Genomic DNA, 22,860 nt, shown 5'->3' with positions numbered 1-22,860 from the left:
TGGTTGAATCTGCAGCCCAGCCATTACAGCTAAGGCTCTCATAATGAACGCAGCGAAGCCACTATATGCCTTGCCGCCTTTTTTCATTGTTATTGTTCTCATTTTTATGCAAAATGGAATGGCTAGTAGGTGGTGTGAGCCGGAAGACCTGTTCAAGGTAATGTTCATATTTCTTCTTGCTTACTGTGAGGAATCAGCATTCTTCTGTTTAAGAGTAGAAAAGAAGCTGTGGCGCAAGTCGTAAGAAATTCGCCACTAATCTTCAGAATGAACCAAGATGGCATCAGCGGCCATCTTGGCGAGAGTACTCAGCGAAATGCACGATGCATAGGAAATGACGCCTAAGTAGCTCCAACTACGATTTGGTTAAAAACGCTGGTGATTCCTAAAAAATGGCTGAGGCTTAGCTAAGGTTAAGCCTACTCAGATGCGAAGCATATTGATGGCTAGGCTTGGTAATACATGGCTTTCCTTGGTTGAATACTTGGTCATTTTAATACAACCACTAGAAGTGTAGCAAGGATTGCCGTGGCAGCTATATACGGGATCATCGGTGAATTCAATGCAGAGTGTACAACCGCTGCCCCAGCACCGGCTACAACAGCATTCTTGGCACCCGGAGAGCAAGGCAAGCTCAGCTTTATACCGCTGTTGTAGCGTCACGTGGTCAGCTGCAGCGCCTCTGATGTGGAGCCTCCACCGCCGCGGCCGACCGCGCGAGCCGGCAGCCCATCTCTCCTCTGCTGTGATGTCATGTTGTCACGTGGTCAGCCGCCGCGCCTCTGATGTGGAGCCTCCACCGCCGCGGCCGACCGCGCGAGCCGGCAGCCCATCTCTCCTCTGCTGTGACGTCATGTTGTCACGTGGTCACGCTAAAGGTCAATGGTGGCTCCACCGCGGCGCTCGACGGGCTGTAGTGTAGCTCTAGTAATATGCTTCGCATAAAATATGGAAGGGTCCAAAGAGACTACTTGCGGATTCCTGCTCCCAAATTACATTCTTATTTTTTTTTCGCTGCTTATTGTCACGTACTAGAAGAAGACGAAGCAGGCAGTGGCATGGGCATTAAGGCTCACGCAAGGTGCGAAACCATTAAATCGTGTCATCACCGTCTGTCATATCATTGGCTCATCGTCGACTTGCCGTAAAGTATCATTTCTGGTGAGGTGCGGGGCACTTTATCATCCTGGTCTCGGTACTTCGGCGCTGTGCGCCTGTCCTGGTCGTCTGCCGCGTGTTCCTAGTCCATGCTACCTGGCATGTTCCAAAGCCTGCCAGACTATAACTGACCTCGCCGTTCACTCAGCCCCGGCCTTAATACACGAGAAACTTACGACACCGCAGGGACCAAATCGTATGACCACATTGACCGGAGAATTGACATTGTTTCACTTTATCTGAAAAATCTGATGAAAAATTCATGAAGGGGAAGATAAGGCAAAGAATTTGTATATAACACTAAGTAGTCTGCATACAGTCAGATTTTAAGGGAAATCTAACGCGGTAAATCATTAATGTCAAAGAAATGGCACATTTCTGCACTTATGAGCCGAAAATTAATTTTTTCGTTTTATTGAACAAATTGACTCAGTTTTTATTAAGCAGACGAATCATCCCATGCGTTATGCTCTATAGCTTGAATAGTGAAGAAATACTCCAGCTGAATAAGCCAGTGTTGAATGGGCATAAAGGCGGCTCAGATACCTCTGGGTTTCAGCAAGTGCCTAGAACACAGTATGAATTATTTGAAATAGCACATACGAAATCGGTGAAGCTACGCACGATTCATGCACTGGGCTTTACATTTAGCGCTTTAACACATTATTTGTGACTTTTATAAGGGTTCACATTTTGCGTCTTTGAGACGTGATTGTCTTTTCTATCCTTTCAGCGCTGTTGAGCTTTGTGTTGCCCCCTTTGAATTTGGTGAAGATTCGCTTTATTTTTTCGCGAGAATGCGCATCCATTTTCCTTTTTTTATGGTTAATGCTTTGGCGACGCTCACAGTTTCTTCGTTATTATGTGATATTAAGGTTAGTCGCTGTTTATGAATGGTGCACATTTCGATGATGGTTTCTTGCAATTTCACGTTTCCTAGCTGTTGTTTTCTAGTACGAGTTCGTGACTCAGAAAGAGTGCGGGTAGAAAAAAGTTTAAGAGAAATGTGTAAAGCTAATCGCAGTGAGATCAAAGCATGATACTACTGATATGTGCGTTTTTTTCTCTTGACGTGGAACGGGGGCAATGTAGGACGCCGCCGCAAGGGCTAAGGTGGAACTGATACCACATTAGGCTCCCTCGTGTGCACTCACAATGCGCCGGCGCTTTCTTTTTTCTCGTTAGACGATAAGGAATGAATTTCTCAATATAAGACGGCGAAGACGAAGTTCCCAGTACAAAATGGCACGCAGTCATACGAAGAATATTCAGCTTGAGGACATCATCATCATCATCAGAGAGATCAATCTACAGGCGGACGACGCCATCCCCGCCTGTGCTTTGGATGCGGTGCCGACCCAGCACTGAAGGAACACTAAACGGCTGGGAAGTAGCTTCTTCGGCTTTAGACTGTCGCGTAGGCTTCTTCTGTTGCTGCGGCACCGGATCTGTGGTGACAGCAGTGCCAGCGACATTAAACCGTTTCGAACATTGGCGAGTACTGTCGCCGGTGACGAATTTGCTGCTTCGGCGCAGCGATAGCTCCCTCGCTGAGAAATGCTTCGACAGTTTACACGCCGCCCGCCCCCGCCCCCCCCCCCCCCCCCCCCCGCCCACCAGCCGCCCAGCTTTGGAGCCACTTTCAAGTTTTCTGTAAAAGTTTCGAGATCATATGTTCAATTAAAAATCGCAATCTGGCATGTATACATCTAAAACCCGTAAAATATTCCTCTTTATAATGCTTCGTCGATAGCATTCGAGGGCATGTTTATGGCGTCGCTCGTCCAGGCATGTCCCTACGCTTCTGCGTGCCCTTTAATAAATGTTACGTATGGTTTGTTTGTGTACAGGTTCTTTTTTGCTTTTAGAGCGCAGCTCTTTGGCGTCCGTTCCTGGGTTTCGCGTCGTCGTCGGCGTTGTCGTAGGCCTCGTAACCGGCTCCGCCCCCCTTTCATCCCCCCAGCGCTAGCAGCGACCGACTGATACCGCTGGATGCCGCTGACGCCGCTAGAGAGTCAAGATAACGTGACTGCATAGAACACCGTCGCCGCCATGCAGAAAGAGGAGGAAAGGGTCTCCCCCCCCCCCCCCCCCCCTGTTCTTGTGTGGCGGATAGGGTGCTCTTCAGTTGCCGACGCGCCGGTTATTTCACGTAGGCCCCGGCACGTCGACGAATACGTGACCACCTTCCCACGGCTAGACCTGGTTCTTAGCGCTGCGGAAGCGAGGGTATCATATTGTTTGTGTCGGCATCGGCGGCGTTGTGATAGCGCATACATGTGTTGCTCGATTTCTTTGCCTCAATCTATCGATAAGGTGAAACAGCTTATTTGCTGCGCTCAAATTTCTCATTAGGAAGTAACGTAATCGTCGGTAATTTTTTCTCACTCTACTCAACTAAACGCTTGCGTTTGATTCAGCTCAGAAAAACAAGGCCAGCTGGTCTTTGCTAGTCGTGACACTTGTAAAACTACTTGTTAAAATAGCTCACAGTACGGAAATTTTCGAGAACTAGTCTGCTTTCAATGCATCTATATTTCTTCACTTTAAAGTTCTACAGACTTTCTGCGAAATATCGCGCTACCTAAGTTCTATCATTCCAGTTCGTGAACACAACTGAGAAAATATGGGTGTACAACTCCTCTGAGCTGCGCAATGTTTGCAAAGTGGACGTGATGGACCACATAAACAAGAGGAGATACGACTATTACTTCAATCGAACGATTTACACGACTGATGGGAGGTATGTTTTTATATCTTTCTTTATTTATTTACGTAAAAATACTGCAGGCAGCAATGCTGCCCAAGTAGGACAGGGTTACATACGCTCTAGTAGCAATTCAGCTAAGACGAAGTGTGTCCCATAAAAGTTCACGTTTTGCTTTCTTTCAGAAACTCAACTACACCTCTCTGGGGTCTGGTATTTAATAACAGAATGCTCGTGGGACCGCTAAGTAGGTTGGCATGCTGCAATTTCTTCTATCTTTTGATTCCTTGCGTGTCAGTTTTAAAACGTCTTGAGGTTTATCTATCGGAAAATTTTACATGGTGAATCTGTTTTTGTGAACTCGGTATTAAATGGGTTTTTTCTGTACAATTACGCTGCTAGGCACTAGATTAGACGCAGCTAAAACTGTATTCGCCAGATAACCCAGCGCCATATGATTTTACACGTGCTGGTAAAGCGCACTTCCGGAGAGTGAGCAACGTAAACTAACCAAATATCGAATCCTACAAAATGTGTTTCGTGCCCATTGCACTATATTTTTTTTAGTGCAAAAACCCTATTCAGTCCGATAGGTAAACGCCGAGTAGGATATTGCGATGTTTTTGGTTTGGTCCACCACTGTCGACGGTACCAGCACCCCACGAGATCGTTTATACTCCTAGGGCCCCTGCATGGCCTATACACCAACTATGTCCCTGCTGTTTTCCTCCGAAATAATTGTTTTGTAGCGAGAGCTACAATGGCCACGCACTTGAAATTTCGCTGTGGCGGTGCTCCGAGGAGGCACAGAGACCGACCTTGAGCCATTGCCTTGCAACCGCCTTGGCTGCAGGACGCCACGCGCTCGCCGCGCCATCTGGCATGACCTCACACAGCGCGCCTCGCCGCGGAGCCCCCGCGGTGGTTGGTATGACGTCACACCGCTTACCTCGTCGTTGCGCTCGCCACCGCTCGCTTCGCTAGCTGTCTCGCATGCCAGATATCATGCAGGAGGATTGAAAAGGAGAGCTCGCGTGTGCCGCAACCACAGTTGAGGCGGCAGTCAGGATATACATAGCTTTCACTACGTATATCCTGGCATACCCGAGCAAAGCCACTGCAAATTTTATTTACTAATACTACTTCCTCCGACACAGCGTCGCCCGGACGCTGCGCTGGCCCCGTTCCCGGTTCGCGATAGCCATCGGAGTCGGAATCCCGCGAGCAACCGCCGAGCAGCGATAGACGTGCGCTGCTCGTGGTGTGTCTTTTCATGCGGTTGTATTTGAGGCGGTGTTGCCGCAATTGCTTACGCTTGTCCTGCTCGATGTACCTGCGTTAAAACCATACCTTTTACAGCACGATAAACAGCAGGATAAGGTGACATTAAAAAGTAAAGTAACAAGACACACCGACGTTTATCCAATTCTGCTTCCGTTTGTTTAGAAAATTTAGCAAAAATTCAATGTCATTGTTATAATGAAATGCTAATTTGGTATGCGAGAATCTATACATTATTTTTCCCTTGAGCTCGCATCTCTGACAGTACGCCAGAAGAGGGCGATTAACTTTCCTTCTTGTGCAACACTGGCGCTGGTGAACTCTTACAGCTTAATATGGGGCTGCAAAGAGAGGGTTTGGTCGCTAGAGTAAAATAATAGTTTGTTTAACTTTTAGTGGTCAGTAGCGGAGCCTGTAGTTCACCTTGCTTAGGCGCATTGTATCATGTCAGTTATTTTCACTGCTAAATCTCTGTTTGTGGATATCCAAGCATGACATGCTCCATGGATGCCCTCGACCCTGTGTGACACTCCCGCAGAAAGGTATCGCACAACTTTCATTATCCTCACGTTGGAAGGACTCACGTATGATCACGTTATTGCCCCGCGTAGGGCCCTCGTATTCTTTCCTGCAGCCTTCGTTATCGGGTTCGACGCGGGGTCGTAAGACGCCGCTAAAGGCTTCAAAAAGGCACTCGCACACTGCAGCTACTGGAGACGTAAGTGCTGGGAAGCCTTTATAAATTTTGCTTCTACCTGGGCTTAGCGTTGATCCGACCCGTCGTTGCATTCGCACTGTAGCGAAAAATCGCAAGGAGGTTCCGAGTTTTATAACAACAAAAATTACTGCTCACAATGGCCTATTTGCATGAACGAGCTCGGTTTCTGGCTTGTTTTGATTGTAGTATTCAACGACGCAAAGAATGCGTAGTTTTCGGCTGCTTCGAATTCAAAAAGAGATGAACAAGCAATGACTACAAGAAGTGCACCAAAGCGTTGGTGCCACTTTTAAATATTCTACTAGCACTCTCGTCAGGGCATGTCTTCCAAAAAGCCATGTCATTTTATTAAAAGAAAATTTATAGAATTAAATTTCAGGAAAACCATTTATAATATCCTCACACAAAACAATAAAATTTTAAGCTTGCTGTCGCTAAACTTCTAGTTTCAAGCAACATGCATAAATATCATATTTGTTCTATTTTATCTTGACTCCTGGGGCATTAAGGATATGTTAGAAGGGAAAAAATGTACTGATGTTGAACATGCCCAACACCACGGCGCTTATTTTTCGCGTCATAAATAAACGCACAATGACGTAGGCTGAGACTGCGCTACACGGGTCAGAGATCAGCGGCGGTGATATGTCGGGCAGAATACCAGAGTGCTGTTTTTCTCCTTTCCTGGGAATATCTAATACACGCGCGGCCCGCCTCGTGCATAGTACACTACGGTTTAAAATAGAACGGTTGACAAGTTCGCAGCTTTCAAAATGCAAGGCGTCCCTTGCAGTTATTTATTAATTTACCTTTCGGTGGTGATTTACTTGTGGTCTGTTTACTCATACTGTGATAAAAATAACAGGAAATAAATTACGGTAATTTTCTACAATACTTCGTTATTTTTCGCTGAGTATTTTGTTACCAAAAAGTGCGGGTATTTTGTCGACTTAATACAATAATTGCTATTGTTTTGAAATAACAGAAATGTATACTTGATAAAATTACGACCATAAAGTCTTCAGGCATCTATTTACGTATCCTAATCTCAGTGCCTGCCGACACATCGCTGAGTACTATAATTACGCAAGTGTTATCGCGTTCTCGTGAGGCTGTTTGTATATTCTTCTTTTTTATACACCACACGTTAATTCAGTCAAATTAGTCCCATAATTCTAGCACGAAACGAGTTAACCCACAGGCCAAAACTTTATCAGGGGTGCTACGCTGGAAGGCCCGAGTTTGCTGAAACTCGGAATCTTCCCGAGCTCTGGCGACGCCCTCGGATGAGTTAACTAATGGTAGCAAGACAAAATCCCACCCCCGTCACGCCTCCAACTTCATTGGGTCATCTGGATATATTCCGTGCTTTATCATCACATCGGCGCCACCTCATGGGCTTCTTGGGCGGTCTACAAAGAACGGGTCACGTGAGCCAACCGCCGGTGCACTTTTCATTTGTGTGTCGCTCCACCAAGTGCATTGCGTGTGCAATTAGACAAACAAGGTTTGTTGAAATTTATAATGCACTTAGTACATCTTTATAAGCATTTTATAGTGTGCAAGATTTGGATTTAAAGCTCTCTAGAGTGATTCATGCATTATTAAATTTTGCTTTGTACCGCGAGGGAACGCTACCAACGCTACGGTCCCGTCATCAGCTGATTTGCCAAAGGCGACGAGGCACATGTGCAACGCTGTGAAGGCTACGGAAGTAGGCCGCAAAAAAAAAAATAAAGACAGGTATATTACTCCGCGCTGTTCTGTGGCCGTGTGGTCTAACGCGTCGCTCCGGAGAGCCGACAGGCAATGGGAGTGCGTGGGTTCAAATCCCGCATGGTGAAACTTATTTTTTCGCAGATTTTTTTTTCATCGCAAGTTGAATTTCGCATGACCTCAATGAGAAAACTCGTTTTGTTCAGAATCGCTTGAATATTATGCCGTGTTCTGAAATGAACTGCATGCATCTGTTCATTTGATGCATACCGCGTTAATGTGAGCTGTCCGAAATTCGTTGTCAATAAGCTCGCACCGGCTTTTGGTCAGCAGTGGCGGTTTTCTTCCCGATTCTGCAGCACTGTGACTATACTTTTTAGATGCAGGCGAGAGGTTTGTGCGAAAGATGACATTCATTCGTCGGGTTTAATTAATTAGCAGTTGCCCCATTAAAAAGTGGCCGTCTGCAACTTTCGATTTCGCCGTTGCCGAGGAGCGCACTTTTTTTTTAGCCTCTCGTAAGGTACCTGGCATGTTATGAATTGTTCTGTGCAACCGGTTAGCGGCTGATCCAGTCTTCGCCAAAATAGTCTGGGACCGACTTTGGCACTGTGCTGTAGAATAGCCCAAAGGACTTGGCGACAAAAATTATTTTTTACTGATCGCAAAGTTCAGAAGCAAGATGTCTGTTAATTTAGAATGCTGGTTTATCATGCAAGAGCGCAGAAATCATGTTCTAGGCTTCTTAATCGCCTATTTTCTCACTGTATATGTGTCACATTCTTGTGCATATCTGCAATTCTTTTGTTTTTGTTAAGATATCTCTCGTTCTTAAGCAAAGCGCGTTTTCCTTTGTCATTGAAGAGAGCTCTATAACTTGGCTATTATATGCGGCAAAAGAGCAGTATATTTAAACCGATTGGTCAAATTATTTTTACACACACCACCTCGATAAGGCCTGTTTTCCCATGCTCAGTGTTAAATTTTGAACGTAGTGTTGATTCACACAGTGACAGAAAATAGTACTGCCTCAAGAGTCAGCTTGGCTCGATTTCCCTGCTCTCCTAGAAGAGCAGAAGCTGCTCAGGCAGGATTTTCATGCAGCCAGGTAAAAAAAGTTCCAAACTGTGGGAGCGTCAACTACGAATGCAGAAAAAGTTGTACAACGCTAGGAAAAAAATATTTCGAAAGAGCAAACAATAAATGAGACAGGACAATAAAGAATGCTGACCCCGCAGTGTTTGAGAGAAATGGTTTATTCTGGAAGCAGCCAGTGGCATGGATCACAGTGCATACAAATTAAAGGACACGTGCAGGGATGTACACCAACACACAATCATTCAAGTGCTCCAAAATTGAAAAAAAAAGTGGAGCCATCGAACAACGCTATTTGATAAAACGAAAACCTCAAATTTTCATCACTGGAATCACTCAAATCAAATCACTCAAATGTTCATCACTGGGATCAGTGCTCGACTCATCAGAGGAGGAGTTGCACGAGTCAGAAATGCTGAAGACAACCGGTTCAATTTCAGCGTCAACAATCATATCGCGTTGCCATGCTTCAGCCTCAACTTGCTCCACATGAACACAACAGTTTTGCCAGTTTTCCTGGCTTACAGACGCCAGTGCTTCCGGCAGGAGCTTTTCCACTTCAGCCAAAGTGAAACGTTTATTGCGACTATGAATATTGCATAAGAATGCAATCTGCCAAGTGACACAAAAGCTACCGTTTAAAAACCCATTGAAATGCATGCATGAAATAGCTGGAAAAATCCATGCACATATTACATGCGCAAACATGAGGTAAAACAAAAAATTATCTACACTGTGTGTAAAACTGCTCAGTTACTGATAAACGGAAGCGGTTTTTGAGGTTTAATGCCCCAAAGTAACTCAAGCGATGAGGCATGCCATGGTGAAGGGCTGCCAATAACTTCAACCATATGGTGTTCCTTAACATCCACTGACACTGCACAGTACACGGACCACTATCACTAATCAATGGTAGAATATTCTATTAACCATGACATGCATGAAAGCAAAAACAGAGCATTCTTACAACCATTGTGTTCAATGCATAATGTGCCTTCCTCGTGAAATAGTTGGCCTTCACCATGTCAGGGCTGGACTTCGAAGGGGCCTTTACGCCAATGTAGGTCCCGTGGACGCATCCCACGACGTCTGTGATGCCGCCGCGCAGAAGGAAATGCTCCTTAACATACGCACGCTCGGCCGCAGTTGTGGGGAAAGCGAGCCACCGCTTCTGCACAGCCGCGTCGATAAACGCGTCAGAGACGTCCCTGACACAGCGGCTCACAGTGCTTTGGTGGCGTCCAATAAAGCGGTCTGAGCCGACGCTCCCCTGGAAGCTCCCAGTCACGAAGAACCGGAGGGCGCAGAGGATTTGCTCTTCGACCGAAAGCGAATGAGGCCCGGCACGCACTCTCCGCAGGCGTGGGTCGTCGCCTAACTCTTTACACAACCATCGTACCGATGTTTTGGAGAGGCGAAAATGTCGCTGGAATTCGCCGTCGGCCATGGCAGTAAACGGGTCCAGCCAGCCGTACTGGCATTTGCCGTCAGAGGAAGCGATGACCCAGGCTGCTGCTGCTGCCGCCATGACAGTCCCGAGATGAATTCGGGGCACTTCACCGTTCACGAGTTTAGCTCCGAGTTCACCTGTCAATCAAAACCATTGGTCACGCCCCCGGCGTGCCGTACATAAATTATAGGCGTACGCGCTATGGGTGGGCCACTCCCAACATCCCTGCCAGCTACAGGTATGCTGCGCGGCTGTGCTGATTGCTGACAGACATCGACGATGTTGACCATCGAAGTATAACAGGCAAAATGGACGTCTTCGCTGATTAATCTAAGCTCCTCTGCGAAGGACACGCAACGCGGCGACAGCCGCCAATTTCTTCGCTCGCATACCAAGATTGCACAACATTATAGCCTGCTGCAACCACGTAAGACACAGCACAACGCTGACGGCGCGTCACACCCGCTTGCAAGGCGTCAAACACGGAGCACGACGACGAAACTGTGCTTGGAGCACGTCCTACTCCAACATCACATCCCAGGTGTTTGGCTTGGCCGCCCTTTCATCGGTGATAAAGCTCAGCATCAATGTGTCAAAACATCCGGGATCGACAAACGGTCGCTGCTCCAGACCCAGTGCAATAAAGAGTTCGTAATTTCCAGCACGCAAGCACTGCGCACTTCACAACCGTAACACCTTTCTCTGTTATAAGTCCGATTCCATTATTACAAACAGGATCCCTCACCTGCCCGAACGATATTATTGCGATGTCACTGCGGTATACAACGGCGATCGACGTTAGTGACGAAACCAGTCCTCAAAACCTTGAAGTGCGCGACGTAAACAAATACTACGCAGATACGCGCGCCACCACCTTCACAGCTTTTAGTCAGCGTCTGATGACATAGGATGAGTTGTGTCGCTTGGTAGCACGATCTTCGCATCCGCAGTGCACTAAAGAGGCGTCACACAGAACAGGCATTTGTAATGAATCATTGAATACAGCCAAACAGCAATTTTTTTCTCACACCGCATCACAGCCGCTCGCACGGACAATTTCTACCGCTGAGATTCGCCAAAAGCGTACTAAAAGCAATGGTTGGCCATAGCGGGGTGCGGCAGCGGCCGTAGCAGCGGAGAACTCCACCTGAGGTCACTGCAGAGAGCAGCAGTGACGCGGGGATGCAGTGCATTCAGTTTTTTGCTTTTGTGTATTATGCAAGCCGGAAGATGCATGACTGTTATATTTTGATATACGACAGAATAAAATATATTATCGCAATGGCCGAAAAATAAGACAGATTCAGCGTGTAGTAGTTGCCCAGTCATTGCAGTCGAAGGTAGCGCTACCGGCGGCGTATCAACGCAGGAGCTCTCTCGTTTTCGGCAAGGTGGGCTGCCGCTCTAGTTCGTATGCAAGCCACGCTGCAAGCAATGGCCTCACTATCGCCACTAGCGGCAGAAAGCGTCAAATCTTTGTTAATTTCCTAAAGCTATGCTTTTCAACAACGCTTCATTGGATTCAGATTTTAAAAATACATTTGGAAATGAACAAAACGTTTATAATATTATCTGTTGCCTTTTAACGTATTCGAGAGAAGAGAAAGGGTTGGTACAAGAGTGCACCTAGTGCGCACTGTTCGTCTTCGGAAATAGAGAGACAGATAGAGCCTGAAAGAGAAGACACGCCTTATGCACGCCTTTGACGCGCCCGAAAAGGCGTGTCAAACAGCTTGCGGCGAGTGTGCAGATAGATAGCAGAGAAGTCACGATTTCGCGATTGCTGGTATGGCACTGATAACTTCAGGTAGCGCTGCAGCCTGGTATTGCGCAGTGTATTGTGTTTGAAGTGTGAAAGAGGCGCGCAGGGTGCGCTTGTATCGCCTTTACCTGGCTTTATCTCTACATTTTATTCTCCGCTGCGTGGGCACGTTCCGCGCTATCTTCGTTCACTGACTGCCGTCATCGCGAACTCGGATGAAACTCGGGCGAGCGCCAAACTCGGGCCTTCCGGCATAGCGCCCCAGGCTGCGTAAATTCATTTTCGCTTTCTTATCTTGTGTGCCTGCACGCCAGGTTTGAAGGCGTTATTCCTGTAAGTCTTTTGTAATAAAAAATTCGATTGATAGTAAGCGCTTCGTTTGTGTATATTTATTGCATAGTCCTTGTTTCTTCGCTCTGTTGAAATATGGTAAATCCGCATTTGACATATAAATATCGAACTCTACAGAAGCAGGGGAAGATTAGGCTTCGGAAGATTCTTAGGAAGATTAAGAATAGCGCCGCACCGACACCTTGGTACGCGGCTCAAATCCCGAGCCGAAAAGGGCAGTCCCCCCCCCCCCCCCCCATGTGCGAGCGAGCGCAGCAATCACGCCATCCGTGGCGCTCCAGTCGCTGCGGCGCCGGCGCCGTCTCTTGTTAGTTAAGGTAACTAACTATGGTAGGTAAATATGAGAGAAGCCAACAGCCACAGAAACCAAGAAGCACAGGGGATTTTTTAATTAATTAATTTTTTTGTGGTGTTGATCTAGTAAGAATATTACTCAATATGTTGTCGCTTAAAGCTAATTGATTAGAAGAGCAGAAGAAAAAACAACCACATGCCGCCGGTGGGATCCGAACCCACGACCTCCGAATTACCCGTCCGGTGCTCTACCTCTGAGCTACGGCGACGGCTGTCAAACCTTCTGCTTTCACGGGTATTTATGTATACAAATAACCTAACCTTGAGAGTGTTCATCAGCGCCACCCAGGTAAAGTGCATCGCGGGGAAGCCAATCACAGGGGACAAGCGGGGCAGGTCCCCACAATAGGTGACGGATAGTGATACGTGACGCCAGTGTTGAATCTTTCTTTCTCTGTTTCCTTTTGGCCGGTGGCACATACAAAATTTACATTTTTTCATCTTGTATGTTCATTCAATGAGGCAAACACTCTTCTTCAAAATTAACGCGCGTTGCCGAAGCTTTTTGTTGGAAAGCAGAGCAGGAAACCAGATATCACTTTTATCATTGACCTCAGTATAAGCATTTTCGGAAGACATGGTTTATGAAGTGTTCAGAGAGGAACTTGAATGCGAGCTTTTTCTGCAGCCGCAGCCTTGCCCCATACTCGAATGCAAAGGCATGATGCTACTTGCGAATACAATGTAAACGGACGAAGAGAGTGAACAAGATGCAAATGTTCACGGGAACTACACATTCACTTCCAGTCAACATCACCTTAATGAACAGCGTGTTCGTTTTCTTCGCATAAAAAAAACTTTCAGGAGACACTTAAGCTCTGCCTTGATTCACCTAACGGTAATAGGTTGATGGCTATATATGCGGTATCAGTCATTCTCTAAATTCACAGACGCCTGGAAATACTCATACTACCGTTGGCATGGTGGTAAAGCGGTTAAGCGATGCGCCGCTGCCCTGCGACTGCAGCTGCTGCCACCGGTGGGGCTTCTGAGATACAAATTGCTCTGCCCGAGCAACCTCTCGCCACCAGTCATTAATTTAACTGCTACCTGCCACGGTGGGCATGTTGTGATGACGCCATCAGCTCTCGAGGAAAACGTGACACAATCACGTGATCGGCCCATTTTTGTCTACCACAGAAGGTTTCGTGGGGCCGACCAGAATATGTTCGTACAGGTTAGCCATAGGCGGCCTTTTTGCTTTTTCGTTCGAAACGCCGGTGACGACAACACCATATTTTCAGCACAACGATAGCCTTAACGCTATCGTGTTGAAATATTAGGACCGTGCGTATTATGAAGATCATAGTGCAGAGAATTAATACAACGTTCATTGATTAACTAAAGATTGCTTCCTAGCTTCAAAACTCCTTATATTGTAATCAGTGCTGGACTGAAACCATCCGTTATTTCCCTTTTTCATATCAAGGTACTGGGGCCAACACCACGGAGGAATTGCTATATCAAAACGAAAACAGCACCTGCGGGGTCTTCGACGTCGCTTTCGCAGGCGGTATATATTTTACTTGCTTGACAGTTCACTACGCATATAACAAAGAGTTTTCAGTGACGACAGAATGGCAGACTAACTATCGAATGTGAACCTTTCTTACTGGAACAGGGTAACCAAGAATCGATTTTTACATATATTCTTTTTTTAGTAGCAGATTCGTTTCTGCGTCAAGATTACAGGAGGCATTCACTTGTAAGCATGCATCAGCACCTAAATTAGGTCACTCGGGAAATAAAATAAATTGGATTGATTATTTGATGCGGCTCGGTTTAACAAGCTGAACAGAGGTTACTAGACAAAAAAGACCCAGATCATGAGTGGTTGCAGCGAAAATACAATATTATATGTCTGCTTTTTTTTTCCTGCGGCATACGTTAGCCTGTTAAAGAAGACGCTTTGTTTCTTTGCTGTCCTCATACAATAACTCCATAGCTGCGGCCTTTCAGGCCGCAGTGAAAACATGTCGAGGAGCTCAGCACAATAAAAAGGGCATGAAACTGAGGTACACAATCTATTGACGGATTTTTTTTTGGGAGCCGGCAAGCCACCATACAAGAAAAAAAAACAGAATACACAAGCCTGTTGCTACTCCAGGCATGAAACACATCCTCTTATTTTTTTTTAGTGTTGGGATGCCCTCGACAATTACAAAACTTACGTCTCACTAAGATAGTGTACACTAAGGCTGGTTTGCATAAATCAAACAAATTTCCATAAATTCATAAAGAGTAAGAGATCCACCATGAAACAAAAGGATGATGTGTTTCTTTGCAATCAGTCCGTAAATTGTCAGCACTAATCGAATAATCAAAGCAGTGCGATCATTAAAAAAGGGAAGGATATTGCCGAGCTCCAAATTGCCTAACTCAGTTCGAGCTCCTTGTTTGGCTGGACGTGCTCACCTTCGTTTTTATTGCATTGTCCAATCAGGAGCAGACAGCAGCCTTTGTACCACAAAACACATCTGCTCATCAAACTGAGATAGTTGAAGGGGGGACGCTGCACCGCTACATTCTTTAGATGGCGTCCGTTGGTAAAGAATTTTCAATGTTTTCGTTATCAGCGTAGTAGTAAAGCAACAATGTTAGCATGTTCCAGCTCTTATTTCACGTCTAGAAGTACTGACGTGGGAATATATGATGGTAATGACCTACTAAACTGACTGGCATTCGTTACTTTGCGCGTGATACCTTCAAGAGCTATTTTCATGCTCTCCTTGGCAGGTGGGCAGACGTGCCCACAAGAAGACAGCTGCATTTTCAAGTACTGTGAACTATTAAAAGAAGTAAGAAGGGCTTATCGTTCCGTTTACTTTTCTGTTCGGAACAGCTATATACCTTTTATTTACTAATACTATGAATAAGGTGGGTTATTCTCAGTGTCTGTTTTCTTTTTTTCGAGGATAACACTCAATATTAACGATTTCTATTTTATTTTTAGAGTACTTTGGCTGGTACGAGATCCGAGTGCGGAATTCTTCTTTAGAACAAGGGCCAAGCGAGGACTGTGTGGAGCATTTCACCAATCGTACCCAACGAAGAAATCAAACAGTTTTTACAGGGTGCGCTCAAATGCTTTTCCCCTGCTAAGAATTTCTTTTACCTGACCATGGAATCTGACATGCAACAACAATACCACATTGTTTGGGATCGCCTTGTAGCTGGAGTCTTCTAAATAAGTGAAATAAAATATTTAAATTCTCTGATAATGCTACAGTTTGACCGCGATTTAAAATCTCAAGCCGAACATATGTACGATTTTTAGCTAGAACTCAGTATTGGCTGCTTATCGCTGGCGGTTCTTCTGGAAACATGTAGTGTTATTCACCTGACCAGCACGACAATTTGCAGCCTGGCTATCAAGTGAGCAAGCTGGGTAAGATGGGATTGGGGCTGAAAGCAACAGGCGCTGTTAATATCTGATTAGGTGAATATGTGACTGGGCAGGAGAGAAAGCAGTTGAGTGGGCTGACGGGACAATAGAACATCAGGATGGGAGAGCGTCGCAAAAGAGTCAGGGGCGGTGAAGCTGCTTATGCTTAGCAACCAGCCTTTGAGGATAATTACCGACATGCTAGCTAATCGACCACTACATTATTAAAACGCTGTGCCAAGTTAGGGAACGCGTGATGCAAAGCATGTTGCGGCGTTTTGCATAGAGTGCACAAGAACAATTGGCTGCCATGTGGCGATAATCACCATGACCAGATTAACGAATGTAGTCATTTTCACGCGATAAAACAAAACGACTTACAGGTTTCTGCTGCACTCAAGCTTTCAGACAGCCATGGAGAGGCCCAGGAATCCTTTTTTTGAATCAGTGCTCATAATAAGCAGGCCTCATTACCTTTTTATGTTATGTCATTGTGATCAATACCACAGTTAACTGCTCGTATTCGCAAAGAAGGAGCACCAATGAGACATCATTCTATTTCTCGGGTCATGTATTCCTTCAATGCAGTTTCTTCACATCCTCTTGAAAACCAAGGAATATCTGATGCTTATACTGCTCTCGGTGTATCGGATACTTGAATTACAAGTATAGGTTTCGCACAATGATAAGCGTTGGAATAACTTGTCGAGTTTCGACGAAACTACATTTTCACGGTGGCTATGCCAGCGCCAAAAGGCGACAGACAGGAAGACATTTTAAGGGCCAGACGCTAATCCCATTAGGCGTTTCTTATGGTGCTGCCCCAATTGCGCTGCTGTAAAGGGCATTTCGGATGCATGCTAGGATGCAACGAATTTTTCTTAAAGCACGAACACGAAATAAAATTTTGCGTCCAGTAAATGACTTCAGAGCCTGCATTTCAAAAATAAACACAAAGATAAGAAGCAGAGATATACTTGTAAAACGACTATATTACCTATATCATGCCTTGTCAAAAATATGTTATGAAGTATATACTAATATACTTTGAGTTTAATATATGATGTACAGGTGCGTCTCGAAGCGCAGGTCGGAGGCCGTTGATCAAAGACGCGTCATGGCAGGCACACTCCCAGGAGTCAATCAGGAACCAGCACAGCCATTCGTCCACCTCGTCGTCCCACCGCGTGAGCGGGTGCCGGTCGTTCCCATTGCAGTTACCTCCCCGCCGAAAAGCAGCCATCCTGGCGACTTACGGGGACGAAAGAATGGTCGGGTCATAGTAGGGCTTAAGACACTCTACGTGTACAGTTTCACGCCGCTGGCAACGATGATCCGGAGAGGGATCAAGGGGCTCAGCTATGTAATTCACGGGATAAGTTTGTTGCAGAACGCGGTAAAGGCCGCGAATAGCGGGAAAGCAGTTTCGTGGCGAGGCCGGGAGTGGAGGAAGGCACCTAGAGCCAAACGTGTGCCCCGGAGGGATATGACGCGGGGGTGTCCGAGGAGTCCCGACGGTGCTTCTGTTGCCGCTGGAGCTGTGTGGCGAAAGAGCTCTGAAGTTGTCGACATTCTTCTGCATAAATGTGAGCTTCGGAAAGGGATGCGGTCTCGGAAGGCTCAGGGCGAGAGGGAAGGATGGTGTCCATGGTGGATGTAGACTCTCGGCCAGATAAGAGGAAGAAAGGTGAGAACCACGTCGTTGTCTGCGTAGCCGTATTATACGCGTAGGTACTTTGTCCTAGTTAGAGTGAGCGGTATCAACGTACATAGCGAGAATGTTACATAGTGTGCGGTTGAACCGCTCAGCCATGCCGTTGGTTTGGGGGTGATAGGCGCTGGTACAGAGCTGAACGATTTCGGATTCATTTAGCAGCGCCGCGACGTCTTCCGATAGAAAAACACTGCCAGGGTCACTGAGCAGTTGTTTTGGAGCTCCGTGACGAAGAAAAAGACGTTGCAGGATGAAAGAAGCAACATCCTGTGCGGTAGCAGATTGGAGAGTGGGTTAGATGGTCAACCGCCACGTTGACCCAGCGGTTGTTAGCCGAACTGGTTGAAAGTCGACCGCAAAGATCAATGCCGACACGGTCAAAGCGGTGGGCAGGGCAGGGTAACGGCTGCAATGGAGCGGGGTCGTAGCGGGGAGGGTTCTTGCGACGTTGGCAGGCTGTACATGACCGAATGTACTGACGTATGAAGCGGTACATACCGCGCAAATAATATCGCAGACGCAGGCGAGCATACCTTTTCAATACACCGGCATGGCCACATTGTGCGTCTGCATGGAAACAGGCGCAAATCGCAGTACGGAGGTGGCTAGGAATAACCAACAGCCACTTCCGCCCGTCGGAGAGGTAGTTACGCCGGTTAAGAGGCCATCACGAACGTTAAAATGGTGGGCTCGGCGACGAAGGGTCCGGGATGAAGGAGGTGGCGAGGAATTAGAGAGGAAGGTGAGGAGCGAGTTTATGCAAGGATCCTGCAGATGATGGGAGAGCATATCAGGGACACCCAACGACGAGATATCATAGGCACACACGAGGGCAGGGGTGGAATCGCAAGAGAGTGGGGAACGGGAAAGTGCGTCGGCGTCACAGTGCTTGCACCCAGTGCGATAAATGACGTGAATACGCTCTGTCCCACGGGCCTGGGAGAAATTACTACCAGACGTTTGTCGTCGTTAAAAGCAAAGATGCGGCGAGAGCTTGTGACAGCAGCAGCAACGGCGGAAGCAGAGATGCACAGGAAGCACGGCGGAAGTAGCGGTATACGTTGGCCCAGTCGGTCTTCGGGTCACCGGACGGCGTCATGCTACGCAAGGTCACGCTGAGCTGAGGCTGCTAATTGAAAGACGGCGGTGTCCTCGACAGAGATCTCGTGCTTCGGCCATCCGGCGGGGGAGTTCGAGGACTGCGGCGTGACTGCGGGATACTGCTTTCTCGCGGAGGCAACGCACAGAAAACTTGCGGCAGTGGTCAAGGTGACGCATCTGTGTTTGATGATTCTGTCTTCCCTTCTCATCTCCGGAGCTGTGAGAGAGCGAGAGAGCATCAGCACCGCCCCTGCCGTGGGTGGTACCGCCAGCGTCATCAATTGCCCATCCGACTGGACAACGTTCTTCAAACTAAATTCCCCAGTCAGGGATCTGGGGAATACGAACCGCATTTAACGGGATGTTGTTTTGTGATCGGAGCACTCACTTCTCGACTGTAAATATGTAAAATAAACCCTTCTGTATAGTTTCCTCGATAACGCAGTGCGACACTGTCATTCGGAGCCGGGACCTACGGGGCTGAACGAGTCAGTCATCTCCAGCACCCGTCCGTCTCCAACACCAACTAGTTTACCAATACGTACGTCTCTACTACCGTTAGCCCTTTTACTTGTCACCCACATAAACTAGAACCACAACACCTGTGCCAGTGCATCGTCTTCCTCACTTGCCGGGCTCGTCTGCTCTCATGCTGCCTTCGGAAAACTTCCTGGCTGACGGATTGAGAGCAATCTTCGGGATAATCTCGCCCACACAAGGCAATGGAAAAAAAGCAGCACCGACGTCGTCTGTTTGTTTCATCAACGTCCTTTTTCACTTTCTGTTGCTCAATTATAAAAAATGCGGTCATCTGAAACATTATGCTCCGACTCAGTTCTCCCTCAAAGCACATTTGTTTATTTCGAGAAAATCAACTAGCTCATAAAATGGAAACTTTGCGTTTATTATTCCCTGTAGGGGCTTTGTATTACCTCTTGGAAAGGAAGCCTCCCTAGTTTCCTCAGCTTTTCTGAAAATATTAAAGAGAGATGTTGGTTTAGCGATCGTTAAAAGTCACATATAGCTTCTGCCGAAACCTAGAAGTTGGGTACACTAAACAGCTCTCAGCCAGTTATTAAAACTGAGGAACCGAAAAGAAAATTATTAAAAAAACCTACCTGCTACTTCTCATGGATTCTAAGGCATTGTGAATCCGCTGAAAGGAAAAAAGAAATTTGAATTGTAATTATATTTTCACGAAAATGAACATTACCTTAAGAAAATTATAAATTTTTATGAAAAAGGGACACATTTAGGTACAAATATGTACAACAAAATAGCGGTAGTATTGCTCTGGTTAAACCTGGAGGATTGCGAAATCAACGAGGAGAGAGAGCCGATGGAGAGCGGGCGGCGGCCCTGGCACGCTAGCTATGCGGCGCTACTGGGCATGCGCAACTAAAGACTTTATGCGCAACTGGCGAGTGTGGCGGCGCTACCTCTGAGTCACCTTCGCAGCGATGGCGGATGCGCGCCAGCTGTGCGCCTGTGACGTCACTGCTTCTCGCGCATGCGCAGTATGGCCTTTCCTCAGCTCCGCGAAATGGCTCGGAGACTCGCGTAGTGTTGCTTTCTAAACTAAAATTCAGAACCTAAACCGCAGAAGAAATGCTTTTCGTTTTGGTACTGTTCGCACTAGGCATTCAATAGAAGGGCCGGCTGAGCAGCTCCCTGTGAGGCCGGCAATGTCATTCTGTCAACGTCACAGAGCCCGTTGAGACAAGAAAGAAATTACAATATGGCTTTTGCACACCACACTTTCGTTGGTTGGCGCCTGCATGGCAGACACTGATAACATGTAATTCACTTTAAGATACAAGAGGATTTTTGTTTAACTTTTGCCTCCTTAGCTATGTCTACTACTTTCGCTTACAGAATTACGCATATTGAAAGCTTGGAAAGCCTCTGTTTTCAAATCGAAGAGAGCATACTTTTCTGCCGGTGCACAACTCTGTGCGCGGTGTCGCGGAATATTGTGGGCGGCTGTTCCCGACACCAGCAGCGCAACGTCAGCGAACGACGCTAACGAAATACATTAGGAATATTAAAATCATCCTCGGAAATGAGCCTTATGCTTTTTTACATGCTTATTGCAGTTGCGAACTAGCCAGAAGTCCCAGAACAGGAAGTACACAGAATGGGGGAAGCAAAATAACTATGCTTATACATGCATTAAGTATATGGCGATGATGGGAATTATATTCAGTGGGTTGTGCCCCCGTGCCGTCCCAGTATGTATTAGAAAGCTATCACAAAGGGGTAATCTGGAGTAAAAGCACAACGCTCTTAATAAAATAAAAATCAGTGTCCTTCCGATTGGATGATACAATTGATGACACAATCGAGAGACACCAATCGAGTCCTTGAGATCACGACTTTCTCGCTTCTGCTCTTAAGATTAAACCCACTGCTTTCTTTTCAAGGCGAAAGCCTTTAATGCCTCATACTGTCGTTAGCAGTCGTGTCGGCAGATATGTCGGCATATGTGTCCGCTTTTCGGTTACGTGTCTTATATGGGCACGTGCCAATCATTACTTAATCGATAATTAATCGATGGCATTCGAATGATATCGGAACACGATTTAAGGCATTCTATGGTAATTGCATAATAATTAATGACTAATTGAGTAATAATAGTTAAGCAAATAGCCTAATTAATTTTTCTGGTCAGACCAGATATATAAATAAAGCCGAGTAGGAAATTGGTCGAGTTGGGGAATCGAACCAGGGTCTCCACAGTTCGAGACGAGCATGCTAACCACTCCGCCATGCCAGCTCGATGGTTTTGAATGAACAAAGGCGCGCCTAGTGAATACGGTGTCTTCGTTCACTGCCATCTTCTTCCCTTCCCTTACGACAAGGTTCAGGTGTCCACAGAGATATGCGAGGCAGATACATTTCCCTTCCTCAAAAACGAATTTACCGACGAGCAAGGCGTAGAGCCGAACGGGCGATGGCGTTCTGTGGACTCCCTGCCAGCGCTGCAAGACGCTGTCGCGTTCCACTCTTAAAGGCGAAGCTTAACATCTTAACTACACATCAGTGACACAACCAGCAACACCCCGCTTAAGGCTCTCGCCTCACCGCACTGTAGGTCAACAAAGTGCCCCCTGAATTTTTATTGCAGATAAGCTCTACTTAATTCAGTATAAGCTGTATATTCACTTAGTAATTTGTAGTTCTTTAATTAGTACTGCCAGGTTAAACCAGTTAATGGGGTTATTTCTTTTGTTAAAAAAAGTTGACCCGCCGCTGTGGCTTGGCCTTGCGCTACTGAACCTGAGACATAGGGTGCAAGTCCGGCCGCCGCTGCACTTCTGCAAAAAATTAAAAATACACGAATGCTGTGAATTTTCAGCACGAGTAAAATATCGCTAGTGGACAAATAAGACCAGAAACCTCCATTACGATGTCCCTCAGAGCGCATGTGTAGATTTGGCACTTCAAGCTCCTGAACTTACAATGCGTGGGCCTGGGCCTTTGTTACATGAAAAAAGCCTTCTAAAAGTGGCATTATTACTTTTATAGGTCCGACTTTTAAAGCGGGACCCGCAAATCTTCCACTTTTGAAGTGCGCTGCCACCAGTCAACCTAGATAAATGCTCTAAAGCATTATCCTCCCCCTTTCCTTAATACTAGACTCTCTTCTTGGTCCCGCCGGTGTTACATGGCCTTTCTTCTGAAACTGTTTGCGTCTGCCGTTGTATTCAAGAGCTCGTGTCCTTAAATTTGCTCTCCTAGTGGCCCGCTAGTCGATAAACTCAAGATAGAGCGAGTCCGATAGCGGGCGGCAGGGTTTGTAACTGCGAACTACAATTATAATGTCAGAAGCCTTGAGCTACGAGAAGCATTTCGAAAGAAACTGGCATGGCACAGGAGAAACGTTGTCAGAATAGTAATCGTGCATGACATTGGCAATCATGGTTTTGTTTGGTTTATTAGGGTTTAACGTCCCAAAGCAACTCATGCTTTGAGAGACGCTGTAGTGAAGGGCTCCGGAAGTTTCGACCATCTAGGGTTCTTTTACGCGCACTAACATCACACAGTACACAGACCCCTAGAATTTCG

At 46.5% G+C, this 22,860-nt stretch overlaps 1 protein-coding gene and 1 non-coding gene across 2 annotated transcripts; one reads left to right on the top strand and one right to left on the bottom strand.

Annotated features, from left to right (window-relative positions):
* Positions 1-43: 43 nt before the first annotated feature.
* Positions 44-15,694, top strand: LOC149346463 (uncharacterized). Its single transcript, XM_089541342.1, has 5 exons — positions 44-157; positions 3,762-3,901; positions 4,051-4,112; positions 14,022-14,105; positions 15,546-15,694. Exons 1-5 carry the CDS (start codon positions 44-46, stop codon positions 15,692-15,694), a joined length of 549 nt encoding a protein of 182 aa, XP_089397468.1.
* TRNAT-GGU (transfer RNA threonine (anticodon GGU)) lies at positions 12,730-12,801 on the bottom strand. Its single transcript has one exon. It is a non-coding gene; the product is annotated as a tRNA-Thr (tRNA).
* Positions 15,695-22,860: the final 7,166 nt, after the last annotated feature.

The sequence above is a fragment of the Amblyomma mixtum genome, chromosome 4, assembly GCF_055824585.1.
Source record: "Amblyomma mixtum isolate Tamu chromosome 4, ASM5582458v1, whole genome shotgun sequence".
NCBI lineage: Eukaryota > Metazoa > Arthropoda > Arachnida > Ixodida > Ixodidae > Amblyomma > Amblyomma mixtum.
This window is presented reverse-complemented; position numbering and strand designations above follow the sequence as displayed.